Raw genomic sequence first — 18501 nt, forward strand, 5'->3', positions numbered from 1 at the left:
GCCTGTGGAGAGAACAAAAACTTGGCTCTGACTCTCAGCATTTTACAGACATTACGACACAAGATGCCTTAAGGACACCCGAGACTTTCGTAAGGTTTGCTGTTTCCACACAGCAAAGTGGATTTCTCATGAGGGCTGGTCTGAGGTGCCATGTTGGATTTCGATGCTTAACCATATCCCCCAAAGGCCTGTAATGAGGCTCCAACTCATCATGAGCACAGAGAAGTAAGTGTTAAAACACAGAGAAGGAAGGGTGAAAACACAGCCCATAGTGGGAGAGCTCCACGTGCCCCCCCAATTCATCCACCCAACTGCAGCCTAATTCACGTCATCATTGGGGACTGGTGCCAGAAAACAGCTGACAAACAGCCTTTGTGCCGGAGGCTTCAGCAACTCCCAGTGATGACGAAAATAAAAGGCCAAAAAAAAGAGTGTGGAAAATTGTTTAGTCAACGAAGATACATACTGAGCACTGTTTGATCATCTGTAACCATTGTAAAGGAATCAGAGAAGATCATACCCAACAAAATACGGAAGGCCTTTGTATTAAAAAAGGCCCATAGAAACCATTTCATGCTGCTTGTTTGAACTCAGGGTACGATAAACCATGTGTTTTCCTCCGTGCTTGTAAAAAAAGAAAGAAAAAAGAAAAAAAGTCATTCCTGGGATTCAGAAAACGGCCATGTAGTGTAGTAGTAATGGAGACTAAGAGCAAGGGTGTGCTGGAAAAGATCAAACATAAGCTACTCCCCCTCCGGGCTGCAGCCTGGACACTGTCCTCTTCTCAAGGATCGTCCAGGACCTGGGCCAGCCATTGTGTCTGAGGCACATTAAACAGATAGTGCCGCCACACAGGCAGTTACCTCCAAACACATGATCTTTGAAAAAGACCTGGCTGCCATACACAGAGGAGAGGAGAGCAGAGGATGAAGCTGAACTTAGGAACTCTCACCTGTTGAACTCATAGATGTCCTCTATGTTGCAGAAAAGGATGCTGACCTCTGTGGGTTTGAGTGGCAGGTCTCCACAATCAATGATGCACCCCAGATAGTCCTAAGGCAGACGAGAGAGAGAGGAAGAATACTAATATGAAACTAGAGTTTAAAAATTAGCTGTAGAAAAACTGTTTAATGTACTTTGGCAGAAAAGGTCATCAACTGTTAGACATTACATCTGCTATTGTCTTTATTTAGTTTCTTGTTATCATATTCCCATTATAAACAATTTTGCATAAATCAGTTGTACATGTAGTCTGTTGTCTGAAAAAACAACAGGATGGTTACAGATAATCCCTCCAAAGCAAGATGGCCCTTTCACCTCCAAAGGTCTGACAAAACTAAGCATCGCCATAATTTAATTTCCACTGCAAAACCTGAGCCGCTAAAATCATCCATGTAAACAAGCCGAGCAGCCCAAAAAAAGCATACGATTAGTGTGGTGGTAAGAGGGCCTCCCTCTTACAATGTTTATATTTTCCTTCTCTGCACTCTTACGCCTCTGACCTGGGTCATAAAGGCATGAGCAAGTCTCATGAGAAAATGGATCTTCTCTTTCGTCGCTAACCATCTCTGTGAGCTCACTGAAAGCACACGCATCAGAAGACATCACCGCAGGATGACTATGTGGTAATCAACCAATGGAATGTGCCACTGGGGTATAGAATTCTATCAGGTCTTCTCTGATGGAAAAACTGGAATTTGGAAACTGGAATTGTGCTTTTGCAAAGCATCGCTGTGTTGTGAGCTAACACTTAATGCCAAAAGATTTAGAGGGGGTGCATTTCACCTCTCAAAGCATTGTGCTAAATTTTAATAATGTTTCCATGACCCAGTTGCTTTATTGACTTAATGAGAAACACAGGCGTTGAAATTAAAGTGTTCAATGCCATCTATAAACTTCCAACTGACTGATCTACTAACTGTTCCATGATACAGCCTTTTCTTTATGGTAGAGGGTAGTATATTACCCAGCAGGGAAGAGTAGTGTAAGAAAAGCCTCTTGTTGCCTCTTGTTGCCTGTCCACCATACCTCTTCCCTAGGAGAGGTATTTTCATTCACTCAGTCCCACTGTTGAAATGTGTGAGTCACACTTCAATCTCATCAACATTAGCTAGCTAGCAAGGCGTGAGCGGTGCCAGGAACATTCTGGGGATGCGCATGCATCTGTTGCATTATTTCACAAATGAGCACAGCATCACAGTGAGATGGCTGTAGAGCAAAGAGGTATGTTAGCTGGAGATGGACTGCTTCATGTGGATACATAGGCTTAGTTTTGGGGGATAATTCTTGCTCACACTACTCATGTAATCTGTTAGATTGGGTGTTTCGAGCAGTGTCCCCCTCCACCCTCCACCCCAAAAACCTACGCTACTATGTGGATGCATGTCATTGTTTGAAATATTACTGCAATAGCTTAAGTTAAATTAAGGAATGTGAGAATTAGCAGGAATGTGTTTGTAGATCTATTGGCTGTTATGTTGTTAACTTCCATGAATGCATGCTCTGTGCTTTGCTTAAGGTATCTATTTAGGCACATTTCAGTGTTGCTCTCTTAAACTGCAAACAGTGACACCAGGGATACATATGTCTCTGTTGTTTTTTCCCCACAAACTAGCCAACATTTTCACTCATGCACCCCTGTACGAGGGGTCCTGTACGAGGGGTCCTGTATGAGGGGTCCTGTACGAGGGGTCTTGTACGAGGGATCTTGCTGCACCTGTGCAGTAACTAACTAGATATCTAGTTAAGTTACTGGTACATACAAAGTAGTTAGTAGTGAAGACAGCAGTAAACTGCTTGTTGTCTGTGAGATGTAATCATTGTTCTTCCGCTAATCATATAATTAAGCAAGTAGTTACAGGGTTGTATTACATCCAATGACTATATTCACATTAGCTGGTAGCTTTGTTAGAGATTAGATCAGATCAGATTAGATCAGATTAGATCAGATTAGATCAGATTAGATCAGATTAGATTAGATTAGATTAGATTAGATTAGATTAGAGTAGGTTTAGGTCAACATACTAACATGTTGGTGGTAAATATTATTATTTTAATGTGTTCTGGTTGGCCCGTTGTGAGATAATAAAATACAAAGTCACCTTTAGCAAGTCAACAGGCAACAGTTATCTTATTTTCTCTCAAGCAAGATTAGAATAATTTTATATGAGTGATTACCTTCACATTGCTAAAATGTGTATAAACATGAAACAATATTCAACATTTACATTCTTAACATTTACTGTTGGCTGTGTCTATAGCTGAAAATAGTAAAACTACAAAGTGGATTAATATTTTTAAACTCTATGACAGCAGATTATCTTGAAAGAGAACAGGCCTCTTGAAACCAAAGAATTTTTCTCAGAAGGAAGACACAGAAGACCCATCAGATTTTGTAGATTTCCAAACATTGCAATTGTAATATTATTGACAACTGAATAACAGATTCTCTGGTACTGTGTGCTGCTGGGATAGGATCCTGCCTCACAGGAGCTTGGATTAAGTCTGTGAATTGGATTAACTCTGTTTAGAAGATGAATAAACAAATTAAAGATCCTGTGAACTGGATGGCCAGTCCAGCAAAACTAGGCTTGCATAGTTGTTTTGTTGTCTTAAGTTATCCTCTGGGCAAGGAAATAAATAAACAGAAGTAAAACAAACACACCTATCCTTAAATCCAGATGTCTCAGGTCAGGTGAAATGATAAGGATTTACAATATCTGTAACAGAAGGGCTGGAAAATAGAACTCCTTCGCAGGAAAGAAAATGTGGTCCAGCGATCCTGATCTTACTGGCCCTGTTAAGATCTCTGAGGAGAAGTGAACCTGAACATCAAACCTGTCCATCAAATCTAAAACATTCTTAGTCTTATTTTTATTACTGTCTCAGACATAACTGTTGTTATCCAGATAAAGAATAATATTTAATGTTTTAAATGTTTCTCATTTTTGGAATGTCTGTTAAATGGGTAAAATGGCAATCATCTATTAGAATGGAGAACAGTTAGTCTACTCCCATGCAATACTTTAGTTTGGCTGACACTGCTAATCAGTAGTAGCCCTCAGAACTTTATCATTGTCTGTTTAGCCTCATTAACCCCTAATTGAGCAGATTTTAGTGTAAACAAACGTCATCTGATAACTCTGCACCCCTCTGACAAATCTTCCGAACTGTGACGGACTGGAAAAATGTAAAGTGCCAGGGCTCCTGATACAATCTGCCCTGAGCAAACAGGGGCTTCGCAACTGGCAGAAAAAAATGGGCCACCAGGAAAAATAAAATGAACTTAAAAAAGGCCCCAGACTAGACGGTTACAAGAAATAGCTACAAACAAACAAGCATTCCAGACAGAATGGTGGAGACTTGGGAGGGGTGGGGGTTCTCTCCACTCTCCCAGTCTCTCCATTACATTCCTCCAAAACAGGCAGGCTCTCCTGCCCCGTGTCTGGTTCCAGAGCCACTGGGGTGTCAGTGAAGGCAAACAGACCGAGGTGGGGCAAAAGGAGATGGAAAACAAGGGGCCTGGCGCATTCATCACCTCCTGAAGGCGAGACGAAGCTGGCCACTGTAATTAGACAGATTTACAGTCCGCCTGCAAGCCAGGAAGACTTTCCCCCTGATGGAGGCCTGCTCGGGAGCCGGCAGGGACGAGAGCGGGACATCACGGTGAGTCAGGAGAAAGGCAAGAGGACGAGACGGAGAGACACCAGACAAATGACCCTGGAGTTATGACAGACGTGGGAGAGCAAGAGAGAGATGAAGTATGGTGAATGTGCACAGGAGGGTCGCTCGCGAGCCAGACAGAGTGAAGAACAAGTTTAAAAATTGAATAAGTAGTAAAGAAAGAGAGAATGGAAAGAAGGGAATAAGAAAGGAGGAAAAACAAAAGCTACAAAGCGGGGATTTTTGAGAGGAAAGTGGACAAAGGAAAGAGAAAAGCAGCGCGAGGCAGAGGGAGGGAACGACAATGCGGGAGTTGCACGCACTCTCTGAGCCTTTGTCTGAGAAACTAGGTCAGCATTTGGAGGAGAAGAAGTGTGTCCCTCTCTCGTGAGCCGGCCCCCTCTACATGTGCCTCAGAATGGGGGTTACAGCCAAGCAACCCCCCCCCACAAACCCACCCCCAAATTTCCTGTCCTATTTGGCTGGGATACTGCTTAAAGGAAAGGGGGGCTTCACTCAGTCTGCTCTCCTAAATGTTCCCCAATGCTCATACAGACATGCACACACTCACATGAGGAATATGAATTCACTCACTAATGAACGAAATACTCATATTAAGCACACAAATTTGCACACAGGAAAGTTCATCCTTTATTCAACCACGTCTGACAGCATTGTGCACTGGGCTTTCAATCAAAACCAGACGGTAGTAACTTACTAGAAGCCCAGCCAGCAATCAGACGTCATTCCTGCAAATCACAGAGTCAGCACTCTGTCACTGAAATCGCCATCCATCAAACTATGGCCCATTTTGGTTCAAGATGATAAAACTACAGTGTACACACTCTTTCAGCACCCACTTTATGACCATCTGAAAGCATCTCTCCACTGGGCAGTATGCCTTCTCTTTTTATTGGATCTTATAGAGGTCGACTTCAAAAGGCCCATCAGCAATAAGGAAATGTGATACATTTCGGGCATTCCTCGATCAGTCTGCGCATGCGCACCCCCCCCCCCCCCACACACACACACACACACATTACTCTCAAGACTGCTCTCCTGGTCTGCATGACGGAAACCTGGTAATGGTCAGCATGAGTAACATTTCTGCTATTTTAAAAGCTCGTGTAAAAGTCTTGCTCTTCAGTTTAGGCTCTGCTGAAAAAAGACCTCACCATTAAAACAGGACATGCCCACCTGGCTGGGCCTCTGAGCCCCCATCACTGTAATATCATCCTAAATGAAGTGAAGCTCTTAGATTGAGTGAGCTGCACATTTTGCTTGCCCGTACAGAGACCCAATGACCCACAGAGGTCAGTGGTTTGGAGGTCAGCGACTCATGGAATATGAAAACATGCTGGGAGTCCCTACAAAGGACCTCTTATACTGTTCAGTGACATCTGATTTCTGTGTGTGTGTGTGTGTGTGTGTGTGTGTGTGTGTGTGTGTGTGTGTGTGTGTGTGCGTGTGTGTGAAAGATACGAACAACAGCCTCCTCATTGTCTCAGGTTGGTGGACCCTGGTGAGAAACAGTGCAGACGTGCTTTTGAAGTGACAGATTAAATATACTGTTGCTTTTATCTGCTGCCATGGCCTCTGCTGCTCCACCTGAGAGTGTGATGGATGGCACAACAGAATGTCACAGTGATGGCCGTTGGCCTGGGGGTGGGAGAGGGCAGTTAGCGAGTGGGGGGGGGGCAGCTATGCCTCTCTATCAACTGCATGGCTCATATTATTATATCTGATGTAAAAATGATACCAGTAGCGCAGAGAAAAAGGCCTTTGTTTGGGTTGGGATTTTTTTATCTTGATAGGAACACCCCAGGCATGGACAGCTTGGATAGGGTGTTTATAAAAGTCAACCAAAGACATCTGTTTTTGTAGAAGTGGCTAGATATGAGCTGAATAATTGGTGCACTTCAAAGCATTCACCAAAGGAATGAAGGTGTGAATGAGGCGTTGTAGCGAAACCCTACCTCCACTATGCTCTTCAGGTCCCTCACGTAGGCCTGCTCTGTCTCAACGATCTCCAGCTCAACCCTCTCCAGGCGGGAGAGCTTTGGCAGAGGGGTGGCGGCCCCGGGTTCTGCGCCCACCCCAGGCAGCAGGGACAGCGGCGTGAGGTCCAGGCTGATGTCGGAGCCGTTGCGCTGGGGAGAAGGGTCCGCGGTCACCGCGCTGTAGGGAAGCGAGGAAGAAGAGGAGGAGTGGGCGTCTTGCAGCGAGGCGGAGGAGGCGGACGAGCTGAGGCTGGCTCCCCGGTCGCTATCGGAGCACACGGTGTTGACGGAGGTGCAGCTCCCGCGTGAGGCACCGCCTGAGGAGGCCATCCGACTCACAATCCCGCTCAGAGAGGAGACAGAGGAGGGACGCTTAGCAGCTGCAGGCCCGGAGAGAGAGAGAGAGAGAGAGAGAGAGAGAGAGAAACCCAACCACAGAAAAAAAGACAGAGTGAGAGAGGATAAAATAAAGAGAAAGGAAGTTTTTTTTAAGACTAATGAATAGCTATTATTTTTTTCTAAAGCTTTATTATACACTACAGTTGTCAATGATGCTTTATAAACATTTCCTCTAGCTGACTGTCAGGAAATAGCAAACCCTCAAAAAGGTGTGACTGAATAAAATTATGATGCACTTATTCACAGCAGAAACCCACAGAGTCAGTCCATCAACTGAGCAGATTTGCACAGAAATGCAAAAATTGTGCACATTAAAAAGACAGGAAATACAAACTTCCTGTGCTCAGATTCTTGGATGACCAAGCATGCAAACACACGACTCATTCAAACAGAACACTTCCTGTCAGCCTGTGCATCTAAGGCAGACAAGCGTGCTCCAGCTGAATAGGTTCTGTAAACCTGCGTCAACAAAGCCGTCAGCACGAGCGAAAACAGACCACCACCGAGCAAAAGATGGCTATTGTTTAGAGAGTGAATGTAGGGCAATGGCTCCTGCAGTGGGGGTGCGTTTACAGGGCAGTGGCCAGCAAAGCTGAACAATCCCCCATTTCCTTTGACATAACAGGGCGGTGCACTCAACTGTTACACGGCACACCCACCCACTGGCCAAGTCTGCCTCACACACACCAAGTACTCCCTCTGTCCATTACCTGGACCACTCACAAACAACCCCCCCACCACCACCACCACCACACACACACACACACACACACCCTCCTTGCTCCGAAGCATTGAAAGCACTTCGGCAATATCAATTGTCCGAACTTGATTTAAGCGCCCTTGTAAAGCGCTTGGAAGCAACTGTTTATATTTCGCTGGCTGTTTCCCAAGGTCAACAGTGATATGGTGGCAGCCTCACATGAAAAGATGAAAAGAAGGGAGAAAAAGAAGAAAGAGAAAGCACAGATCAGTGATTGCCATACTGCTCCGATTCTTATCAGCTCAGCTCAACCTCACTTTCAGCTGTGTCGAGGAAAAAAGCGAGCAGGATTAAACTTGGCTTGCTTCAAAGCCGAGGTTAAACCCACGGGAGTCAAGGAAAATGCACTAAGCGTGACGGTGTAAACCTAATGCATCCTCTGGAATACAGACAAACATTTTACGCTCTAAAGGAATATTCAGGCATGCCATAAAAAAGGTTTGATATGCTTCAGATATTGTTCAAGCAACTTCTGTAAGAATTCATCATTGCTACTCTAAAAAGAGAGCAAAAGGGATTTTCCTTCTTTCATAACTCCGTATCATGAGATGGAAACTGCATTTCATCACTATAATCATAAATTTGTTGAAAAGTACTGAAATTAGATGCTGGATCGAATCCAAGAATTCCCATGTTATAAATATTCTTGTCTTAATGATATAGGCTTCTTTCAAAATAATGTAACATGAAAACTCATATTACTGAATGCCATAATTCATATCAGCTGCATGTTCATAATGTTCTCCTTAAATGACCAAAAACTACTTCAAAACATACGACTACCTAAACTACTTTTATTATATATGACCATAGATCTACTTTTCAGACAGTTTCAACCAAGCACAGGACAGTAGGGCCATGAGCAAAATTTAGAGCAATCTGAAGCCTCATAAATGAATGTTTCCTACACTTACACCAGCCATCCCAAATCTAGCCACCTCAGAGAAGGGCAGTAATTATATATTTGACCTGCTTTCTGGTGTTATACATCCATTTCCAAAAGAACCCAAAGCTAACCCAGGCAGAAGTACCTACCTGAACTGTAGTGGGCTAAATCACCATGCAGACTCACAGAGTTCAATTCCAACAGAGGCCCATTACATCCAGTTAACTGATAGCTGAGTCCTGAATATTGCTGAACTACAAACCGGTTAAAAAGGAAGACTGCTCAGCAACTAAGCATCGTAAGCAAACCTCCCAATTAAAATGGATTATTTCCCTTCTGCCAATAGTGAAAAACACCCGTGTTACCAATAGGCATGCCTTCCGCAGCCCTGCTGCAGTGGAAATGGTTTATCTGAGATGACTGAAATAGAAAGAGAGGCTCTTTTCTCTTCCACACCCTTTCTTCCTGCCTTAACGCATGCTAGTGTGCAGCCTTGCAAAACCAGAAATAAACATTTTACAAAAGCTGTATGCTTCCCAAAACAATGACTACTGAGCTGACAAAGATTTAAAAAATTAAAAATATTAAAATATCCACCTGCATTTTTACAGTTAAGAAAGTCGTGTCAGCAGTTTCCTTTAGTGAAAATTTCTTTTAAGGACAGCTTGATAAAAAGACACATTCAGGATCTAACTAAAAGCCAAGTATTTACAAATTTGCTATTTGTACTACAGTAGGACTAAGAAAGGACATAAAGTGAGGATGAGTTTAACAGTCAACACCTACTGAAGCACCTACTGTTGTTTTCTCTTTATAACGGTGTGCCAAGACCCATAAGGTTCTACTTCCTCTGATCACACAATGCACAGATGTAGAGCCGCACCTGCCTGTGAGGATGTGGTCAACCCAGGTACTGTTTTCTACTAAAAGCATTCAGTGCACTTCACCAGCCAAATATGCACTAACAAAAAGGATGTTGATCTAAACACTGAGATATGATCAATACAATATAGTTAATGTATTCTTTTCACTGAGATCAAGAAATAACCTATTACGGGTCATTAGATATGTGGTTTCAGAGTCCATTAACAATATTATCATATTGGAAACTTGCAATTCTGAAAAAGCACTGTAAAAGAATGTCCTGGGGCAGAATGATGTGTTTCAAGTTGTGGCCATGTCTTCTAAACCACCAGTGCAGAAATAAAACCAGTTACTTTCCAGTAAACAAATTTAAGAAATTAATTGTGGGTTCACAGTTGGGTTCTGCCAATAGACGTTTATGGTACTTTACATAAAGAGGCTAATGGGAAGCAACTGTACAATTTTCATGTCAGCAGTCTGTAGGCGACGCACAAAGTGTGCAGATCCATCCAAACAGATTAGACTGGGGAGGTTACATGTTTAGGGGGAATATCTTCACACCTATAGCATTACTAATTGAATCAAAGGCGCTTCCCCACATCTTGTTAACTAAGCCCATAACAAGAGGTGACCAACCAACCAATTGTCAGAGCTTCCCGAACATTTTTCAGATTGCTTCCCATGATAATGTAAGCAAGTATTCTTTGCAAAGCATGACAAACTGAAACTAAAATTAACAACAGTGCTCATATGCATGTCAAGGCTCCGTATTTAGTGTAAAACCTCACAAATGTAATTATTTCATTTCTAATGAGCATGCTCGGCTCTGAAGGGAGATATAGATTTCTTATTTCACACATTCTTTTATTTGCAGATATGAGCATACTGATCAATCGCTGTGTGAACTTCCACTGGGAATCCTCTGCAGTGTAAAGCAATTTAAACATCATTAAATGTGTTTTTTCTATCGTTCAACCCTTGAATTAAGTGCGCTGTTTGCATGAACCCTGGGGATGATGGTTTCTGTGGTGTTTTGGAGCCCGCAGCCCCTGATAGCTGACCTTGGTTGCTGAGCTTCTTCTGATGGTCCCGGCTGGCCCCCTCCGGCATGGTGTGATTATGGCACAGGAAGTAGAAACCTGCAAAAGATGGACATTCCTTTAGAATTAGGTACCTTCATTCCACCCCATTAAAATAGAATCTGACTCTACCGCAATCTGACTATATAGGAAAAAAGTAAGGTTTAAAAATGATTTTAGAGTTGTTGTTTTTGTGAAACAGTCTGTGCAGAAAGAAAAGTTCCCCTCTCAGCAGTGAAGCGGATGGACTCTCAGCAGTGAAGCTGTCAACACACAGGTGTGCAGGGGCATACAAGTGCTCGCAAATGGAGCAGAACTGACAGCCATTCCATGACCATCAAAACTAAACGAAACAAAGAGCAGCCTAACACGTCAACGTGGCACAATCTTATTCTGCAATCACTCCTTTGATTTTAGACAAAACTAATCTAGCGCCAAGCCTGCCTTCCATTGCTTTCCCTAGCCTAGCAGAGGAGAACTTTGGGCAAAGAGCACTGTGGAGAGATGAAAAAGTGTTCTGGGCAGAAGCAATTTAAGAACTGAAAGCCAAGTTGTTTGAGGAAGAGGAGAAGAGGTTATAGCCTTGTAGAGGCTTTATTATCTCTCTGTCTGGCCCTTAAAACAGGAGAAAGCTGAACATATGTAATTGTTGGCCTGGACACAAGAATGTGCTCTTATTTTGCCTGAGCAGTGTGTTTTGCATGTGTCCTGTCAGCACGATAGGCACCGGCACATCAACAAAAAGAAATCCACTACAAGGGGCTGGACTTGGTTTGTGGTGTTACAATAGAATCTGTCCCCCCCATGACAGCTAGCCTCATCTTCTGTTCCACCTGTGCCTCCCAGAGAACGTCAGCAGCAGGGGGATTCCACTTCACGGTGACTCAGTTGAAACTCTCAGGCCGCTCCCCCGTAACTCATCTTTGATTTATGAGTGTCAGTGAGGAGCTGTGGACTAGCTCATGTCCTGTACACCCAGGAGAGACGCACGGGTGTGGATGTAAGACTCCAGCTTGCGAGGCACTTCTGTTCGCCTTCATGCTTTCACTGCAGCTAAGCCTGTTGGGCCAAGCGGAATGATCTGTTTTGGCTTTCTCGCAACCCGAACAAATTAAAAATGAGACTGGCGTGATGCCACTGACTGTCTCTCGAAGCGTTTCTCACCACAATCCCCTATTCCTTGTACAGAGCCATTTCAGTGTTGCCTCATTAAAAGGCATCTCGTTTCCTGTAACTGCGACCATGAAGGCTTCAGCCTACTGTGAGACAGTGTGGTTAAGCCTCATGGATACTTCTTTGGCTCCAGAGCTTGTTTGCCAAATTCCAGAAATGTAATTGTGGTAAGAATTAACTGTGCTTCCCCCTCTGGACTTTCTAATAGTGGATAATGGGGGGGAAGGGGTTGGTTGGGGGGTATTTTGAGGCCAAATGAAAATGGGCCAACATCTGGTCAGTTGACCCAGTGGTTACTGTAAGACTAACACCACATTGTCTCTCTTAATGTAGAGCAGCCAGCCTCAATGTTGAGGTGCAAGCTCAGAGCAGCCCAGCATGCTCCACAAGCAAAACAGTGTCATGATGAAAAATGCTCCAGGGGAGGCCCTTTTCCCACCCTGTAATTTTAGGGCTCCCAGGCTCCCAGGTGCATCCACCCCCACCCCCCCAGCCCTGCTCCTCACCCCGGCAGAGTGAGAGAGAGAGAACAGACCTGCTGATAGAAGCCTGCTATGCAAGAGCACAGCTGTGTGAGAGGGTGTGTATGTGTGTGTGGGTGTGCGTGTGTGTGTGTGTGTGTGTGTGTGTGTGTGTGTGTGTGTGTGTGTGTGTGTGTGTGTAGGTATGAGTGTGGGTGTGTGGATGTGTGTGTGGATGAGAGAGAGAGAGAGAGAGAGAGAGAGAGAGAGAGAGAGAGAGAGAGAGAGAGAGAGAGAGTTTGGAGGGGAAAGCAGGGTTTTTTCCTTGTGTGTGTGGAGGAGGTACAGAACAACTCCAGGTTAAAAATCCTGTGCATGAGAGGGACCTCTGTTTTGTTTATCTTAAGAATAACTGAGTGCATACAGCTCAGCCTAATATGGTACAGCTGTCTCCTGACATTGTCATACAGAATGTCATCCAGTATGGAGACAGCACACATACTGTACAGTAATCTAACTGTGATGTCATTACAATGTAGCCAGCAAAATGATGCAATTTGGTACATGGTAGCTTGTGGTTTTACTAAAGAATGAAAAGAATATTAAAACACACTGCTTGTGATGAAAATCTGTGAGCCATTACCAGAATATGAATTTACACTGCCATGAGCTTTCTAGAGTGCTACTGTAAACAGCGGTATGTGTTCAGTACATCTGAGTGCAGACTCCCCCCTCACACATTCTCACACTCACATACACACCAGCTTCACACTGCAAGCATTGTCCCTTTGTGTGTGTGTGTGTGTGTGTGTGCATGTGTGTGTGTGTAAAGAACATGATTATACTTTGATGTTCAGCCAGCTCTGCCTGATCTCCAGTGGGGAAGCCACCAACGATGTTCCCGAACATAAACTAAACAGTGAAGCCACAGCAGAAGACCAGTGTGGCGGGGCAAAGCACCAGCCTGGCTCCACCATTGTCCAGTCGCACACAGAGCGGGCAGCATCATTGTTCCTTTTCAATTTGACCTTCACATTTCCCATTAAGCTCTATCCCCCATCCTCACAACCCCCCGCCCTAACACACACACACACACACACACACACAAACAGACACACACACCATCATTCATTGTTCCACATCATCAGACTCTTCAGCCTCCTCCTTATTCTGTCCAACAGTAAAGGCCTCTTTTGTGTCATGGGCGACAACAATGGAAAACTGCTTCATTGGAATGGACACCTACATCCACCCAAAGAGGCAGGGGCATGAAGTCCCCTAGAGTGAGCAGGGCGGGGCAGGGCGGGGCAGGGCAGGGCAGAGCGTTTTGGGGTGGGGCTTGGCGGGGAAGGGTGGGGCAGGGGTTTGGGACGTAAGCTCTCGAGGCCACTTGGCATGGTCCACCTCGAACACCAGCTGTGGAGACCATCAAACACCAGTCATGGAGAGAATCTGTAAAGTTTGCTTGGTAGGCTTCACACACTCTGGTCCATTACAGAATACCTGATCTTAATCTTGTTCTAGATAAGATGTCATACTGTGTTAAATGGTCGAAGGAAACTTTTCAACATTAATATCCTGACTTGTAAATAATGTTTTTTCTTGCTAATACTGACCCTAACTTGCAACAGATGTGGGCTATGTCATTTAACGCACTTATTACCAGAGAACACACCTACCGCAGCTAAAGTGTCTGGTGCAGTTAGCTCCTCCATGTCATCCTCTCCACCCAGAATGTTATCTCCTCATGTGTATGACAGATGAGCTCTGTGCACAAAAACATGCTCCGTCTCCAAGCAAACTGAGACGTGTATGAGACGAACATCTGCTGAACACTTCATGAATTGATGAGATATGCATATTTCTCACACTCAGCACATCCTAAACTTGCCGTCGCAGACGCAAGACTTTGGACCACACTTTGTGGCATGTCACGGTGAGCCACTCACGAGTGAAAACACATGCACCAGTAAACTGTTAATCTGTTAAATGTAAAAAATAAAATCAACATGAGGTACATATGGGGGGGGGGGGGGGGTTTAATTGGCCATTGTGGAAAGAATTGTGGGGCATTTTTTGACAACCCAAGGTAAGATAGGGAAGTCATCCTCCTGATGATAAGAGGCTCTGGGGGACAAGTCCAAGGGGGAGGCATTTACTCATGCCACACTCATCCGTGACAGAACGTAATCTGATGCAGCAGCGGCCACTACACCGGAGGGCCTGAGGTGAGGAGACCAAGCAGTCTGACTAGGAAAGCTGCAATATCCAAACTCTCCCCAGGCGCTATAAATATGTCATCAGCTGTACAAAAGAATGGAACTTTTTAAAGAAAAGTTGGGGATGGCGGGATCTTTTACCAGGGAAATTCCCTTTGTCTCTCGGCATGTGACTAATTATAGCTGGTGAGCTGCACACCAACTCAGAGATCAGAGTGAACCAGAGTGAGTATCTGTATGTGCAGTGAAAGGAGCCTGAGTAGAATACACTTTGATCAGTCCATCATGGATGGGCGGTACTTCACTGGAAGTTCAGGACCAATAAAAAAAACAAAAGGAAACACTCTATCATGCACAGTGACTGGAGCCCAGGAAGACACAGCTACAAAAGGCGAGTGATTGAGAAGCTGTGATAAAGGGATGAAAGGAAAAGAAAGTACTGAACAGGATAGGAAAGGTAGAATGGATGACTCTGACAATGTAAAGGCAAGAAGCACTTGGAGGAAAGGTTGCAGGAAGGAGCCCAGAGCAGCCAGATGGCTGAGATTTGAATCCTGACATAACAGGGCACTGCAGGGCAGTTGTGAGTGTGTCAGAGTGAGAACAGGGCGGGGGGTAGCCGAGGATGACTCATGGAAGACGGAGTGTGGTTGTTTTTTTTTAGTCAGCAGGCACGGACACTCGTGATCAGTCGCTTTTCGTACAGTTGCGTTTGCAGAGACACAAACCCAGCCAGGTGAGTGAGTAAGTAAATGATGGCTGTCCCTCCAACCGTCACTTCCTTCCAAAACCACAGTCTGAGCCACCTTTCAAGCTGGGCCAACTCCTCTCTCCTCCGCAGGCCGCTAACGTGCCGCGGGTTCGGCTGGGGCGCCGTGGGACAGAACTGAGCGTGAAAGTGAGGCTCCCGGCTGGCGGGGGAATGAGCTCGGGGTCAAGGCTGAAGGACGTACAAAGGTCAAAGGGAGACAGGAAGCTGTCTGTCTGTGGTTGCATTAAACTGTCTCTGTCAAAACACTCACTTGGACCCATGCCAGAAGCACACATCACTGATCTGTTTGTTTTCATCTGGAACAGGACATGGGGAATATCGAGTAGCTGTAGTTTATGGGGCAATGTAAAACTTGACGTCCACAGACAGAAAGCCATAGTGGGGTGTTTACAAATCAAACCTTGCCCGAACGGTGCAAGGGGGTGGGATTTGCATACTTCAACTGCAGTAAACAAAAAAGGACTTCAGGGTGAAATTACAGTCATTTTCTAACATTTGTATGTGAAGATTGTTTAGCTTTTTCTAAAATAGCTTTCCAAAAGACCACATCTTGCTCCAGGTACTGCCAAATTTGTAAATAATTCACAAATAAATAAGCATGGTTCTTTTGGAAACAGTCAAGCTGTTGTTTCAATATCACCTTCCTGCTGTTTGGTGGTGCCTGTTCAGCCCCTGCACATTACAAGCCTGTATACATTTAGGACACACATCCTCAGCATTCTCAAAGTCTGGACTCATTTCACATTGTAGAACCTAATCACCTTCCTGACTTGTGTGTTGTGGGCAGCAGTACAGATGCATATATTCAGTGCTGATGCCAATGTACCCAGTGCAGGGACTTAGGAAGTTGCTCGAGCCATGTTTCTCTATCTGGGACTCAGCAAAGGCATCTGGAATTAGACCTATTGCCCTCTTCCTGCTCAAGAGATGGGAGCACTCTCCTGAATGGGAACAAAGCCCAGGAGCCCTCAGATGGCAGAGGTGGATGGGATGCCAGTTCTCAAAGCAAACATGGATCCTAGCATGGAACCTTCAAATTCCACACTCCAGACACCCAAGGGGGGTTGCCAAACTTCCTGTCTCTCAGGTCAGAATGCACAGGCAATTCTGAGCCCCATTCTTCTCTGCCATCAACACTCAATGGCTAAACAATACCCTTCCCAAAGACTCCCTAGGCTGAGATTTAGGACAGGGATTTTTTTTTTCCTGTGATACGCATCAGTTTTCAAAAGACTAGTTGTCGCTTGGAAAAAAACAGAATCTTAAAGGGGAATGATTCCATGTTTGCAAAGATCAGGCGCAATGTTTTGCTAGGACGGGGATATTAGCAGGCTCACCAGACTAGAATCTGGGACTATCATGTTCCTGCCAAGGTCTACATACATGTGTCCAGCAGGTTCCACGGTATGTTTCAACATTAAAATAAACTGCAGCCTGGCTGCCCATCCAACAAGCAGCACTTGACTGTCTCGCCACATATAAAATCTACAGGGTATGTATCTAAGGTATAGCACAGGTAGATAAACACCAACTATGACATTGTAATGGAACTATGGATAAGAATCTTACTTTTGTCTAGTTGTGAAAAATGGTCTAGTCAGATTAATTATTTCATATTTGTTCAGAATTTCTCAGAGCGGATTAAATCACAGGCCTGTGGCGTTTGCAGACTTCAGGCTATAATGCATGACATCCCTGGCATGACAGCTAATAAAACAACACATTTCAGCCTGGAGTAATGGGCGGCTGAATGGAGACCAGACGGGACCCATTGCGATGTTTTATTTGTCCATCCTGAATAGTCGGAATTCCAGTTGCTAAAGAAAATAATGTTGGTTTAGCGCTCGGGGAGGGGGGGGGGGGGGCGATGGTCCGAGGAGCTGGAGAGACGGACAGGACTCGGCGCACGCTTTTCATTTGTCTAACAGCGGATCTGATGCCCAGTTTTCCACAACTCTGGAGTGAAATGTTTTACAGCACTGTGAGCTATAAGTCTGTGGTAATAAATCAGATCGGAGAAGAATGTGATGTGGCATAAACAGTGGAATGCATGCACAGGATATACTTCATTTCACTTCTGGATACCATAATAGTGAACAATATACGCTCAGCACGCCGGTTAATGTATCACATAAGATGGCGTCTAGGGAGATCATTTGAATTTATCCATCTGCTGCAAAATAGTCAAATGAACTGCTTTACCGATGACAGGATACACTGTGTATACAATGCAACGAGATTTATTCGCTTAATATAAGTACAACTCTTATTAATAGCGGTAAGAGAGGTAAGAATGCGTAACAGTTTACCTTTCTCTTTAAGCTTGTTCTCGGGTTTCCTTTTCGCTCTTCAGCAGAGTTAACAACCAGGAGATGAAAAGATGACTAACTAAAGTGATGAGGATGACACTTATTCACGGACCATGGATATGTTGTTTTTTTGTTAAGTATTTGTCAGCTTCATTTAAATGGCCCTAGTCTAAGTTAATGTTAAAGTTCTCACCTACCTTCACAGGTGTGCGAACTGGAGTCATCAAAAGGTGCAGAAGTCAGTCTCTTTCCAATCGTGATATCTCCCTTGCTTAAAAAGGTTTGCTTCGTCCGTCGTTTAAATAATTTCTCCAGCTAGTGCGCATTGGTGAATATCTGTGCGTTACATCTGCGCTGAGAAGAATGTGTTGTGGGCGTTTTGTCCCACGTACATGAACGTCCTGAATTACTGCCGATATTCCACTGTCTTCAACTCCTAATGATCGTCTTTAAGGTCGTGCTATGAGGTATCGTTCGCTTCGGATTACTGTTCTCGAATGACTGAATGACCATATACGACTAACGGTCACACGTCACTCAAACGTTCACTGAAGGAGAAAAGTTCCTTATGAATAAAATGAGGATGAACATTTGCTAACAGTTCGGGGTTTTTTCCCCAAAAACCTACGGAGTATTAATCAATAATTGGAAAATAAAAAACAAACAAAAAAAACAGGCTGAATATGTTTTGTTCTTCATTCATCGTTTCACCCGGTCGTATTAATTTGTTCTTATAACGAGTTATTTGTGAATTTTCAAGACACAAATTCTGAGTTAAAAAAAACAATACTTACAGGCACATCTGGACCAATGTAAATGAATGCAGAGCTACCCAGTCAATTCTGTGACATGCGCCTTAAGGTAAACGGCGACCAGAACTGGAGAGAGAAAATATTGGCGTGTCCCCTGTAGCTTCG

At 44.3% G+C, this 18501-nt stretch overlaps 1 protein-coding gene across 7 annotated transcripts in view; it reads right to left on the minus strand.

Annotated features, from left to right (window-relative positions):
• The window catches only part of plekhg2 (pleckstrin homology domain containing, family G (with RhoGef domain) member 2), a 30151-nt gene extending 11683 nt beyond the window's left edge, over positions 1-18468 (minus strand). The window contains exons 1-5 of one of the 7 annotated variants that reach the window (XM_081700182.1): positions 18379-18468; positions 17782-18132; positions 10633-10710; positions 6639-7042; positions 953-1053 (exon numbers count right to left, since the gene is read on the minus strand). In XM_081700182.1, coding sequence (XP_081556308.1) covers positions 953-1053; positions 6639-7042; positions 10633-10681 — 554 coding nt within the window. In that variant the 5' untranslated portion in view covers positions 10682-10710; positions 17782-18132; positions 18379-18468. The other 6 variants (XM_081700183.1, XM_081700188.1, XM_081700190.1 and 3 more) reach the window with 6 other exon arrangements.
• Positions 18469-18501: the final 33 nt, after the last annotated feature.

Source organism: Electrophorus electricus, chromosome 17 (genome assembly GCF_041902795.1).
Source record: "Electrophorus electricus isolate QZ-2024a chromosome 17, ASM4190279v1, whole genome shotgun sequence".
NCBI classification, from domain to species: Eukaryota; Metazoa; Chordata; class Actinopteri; order Gymnotiformes; family Gymnotidae; genus Electrophorus; species Electrophorus electricus.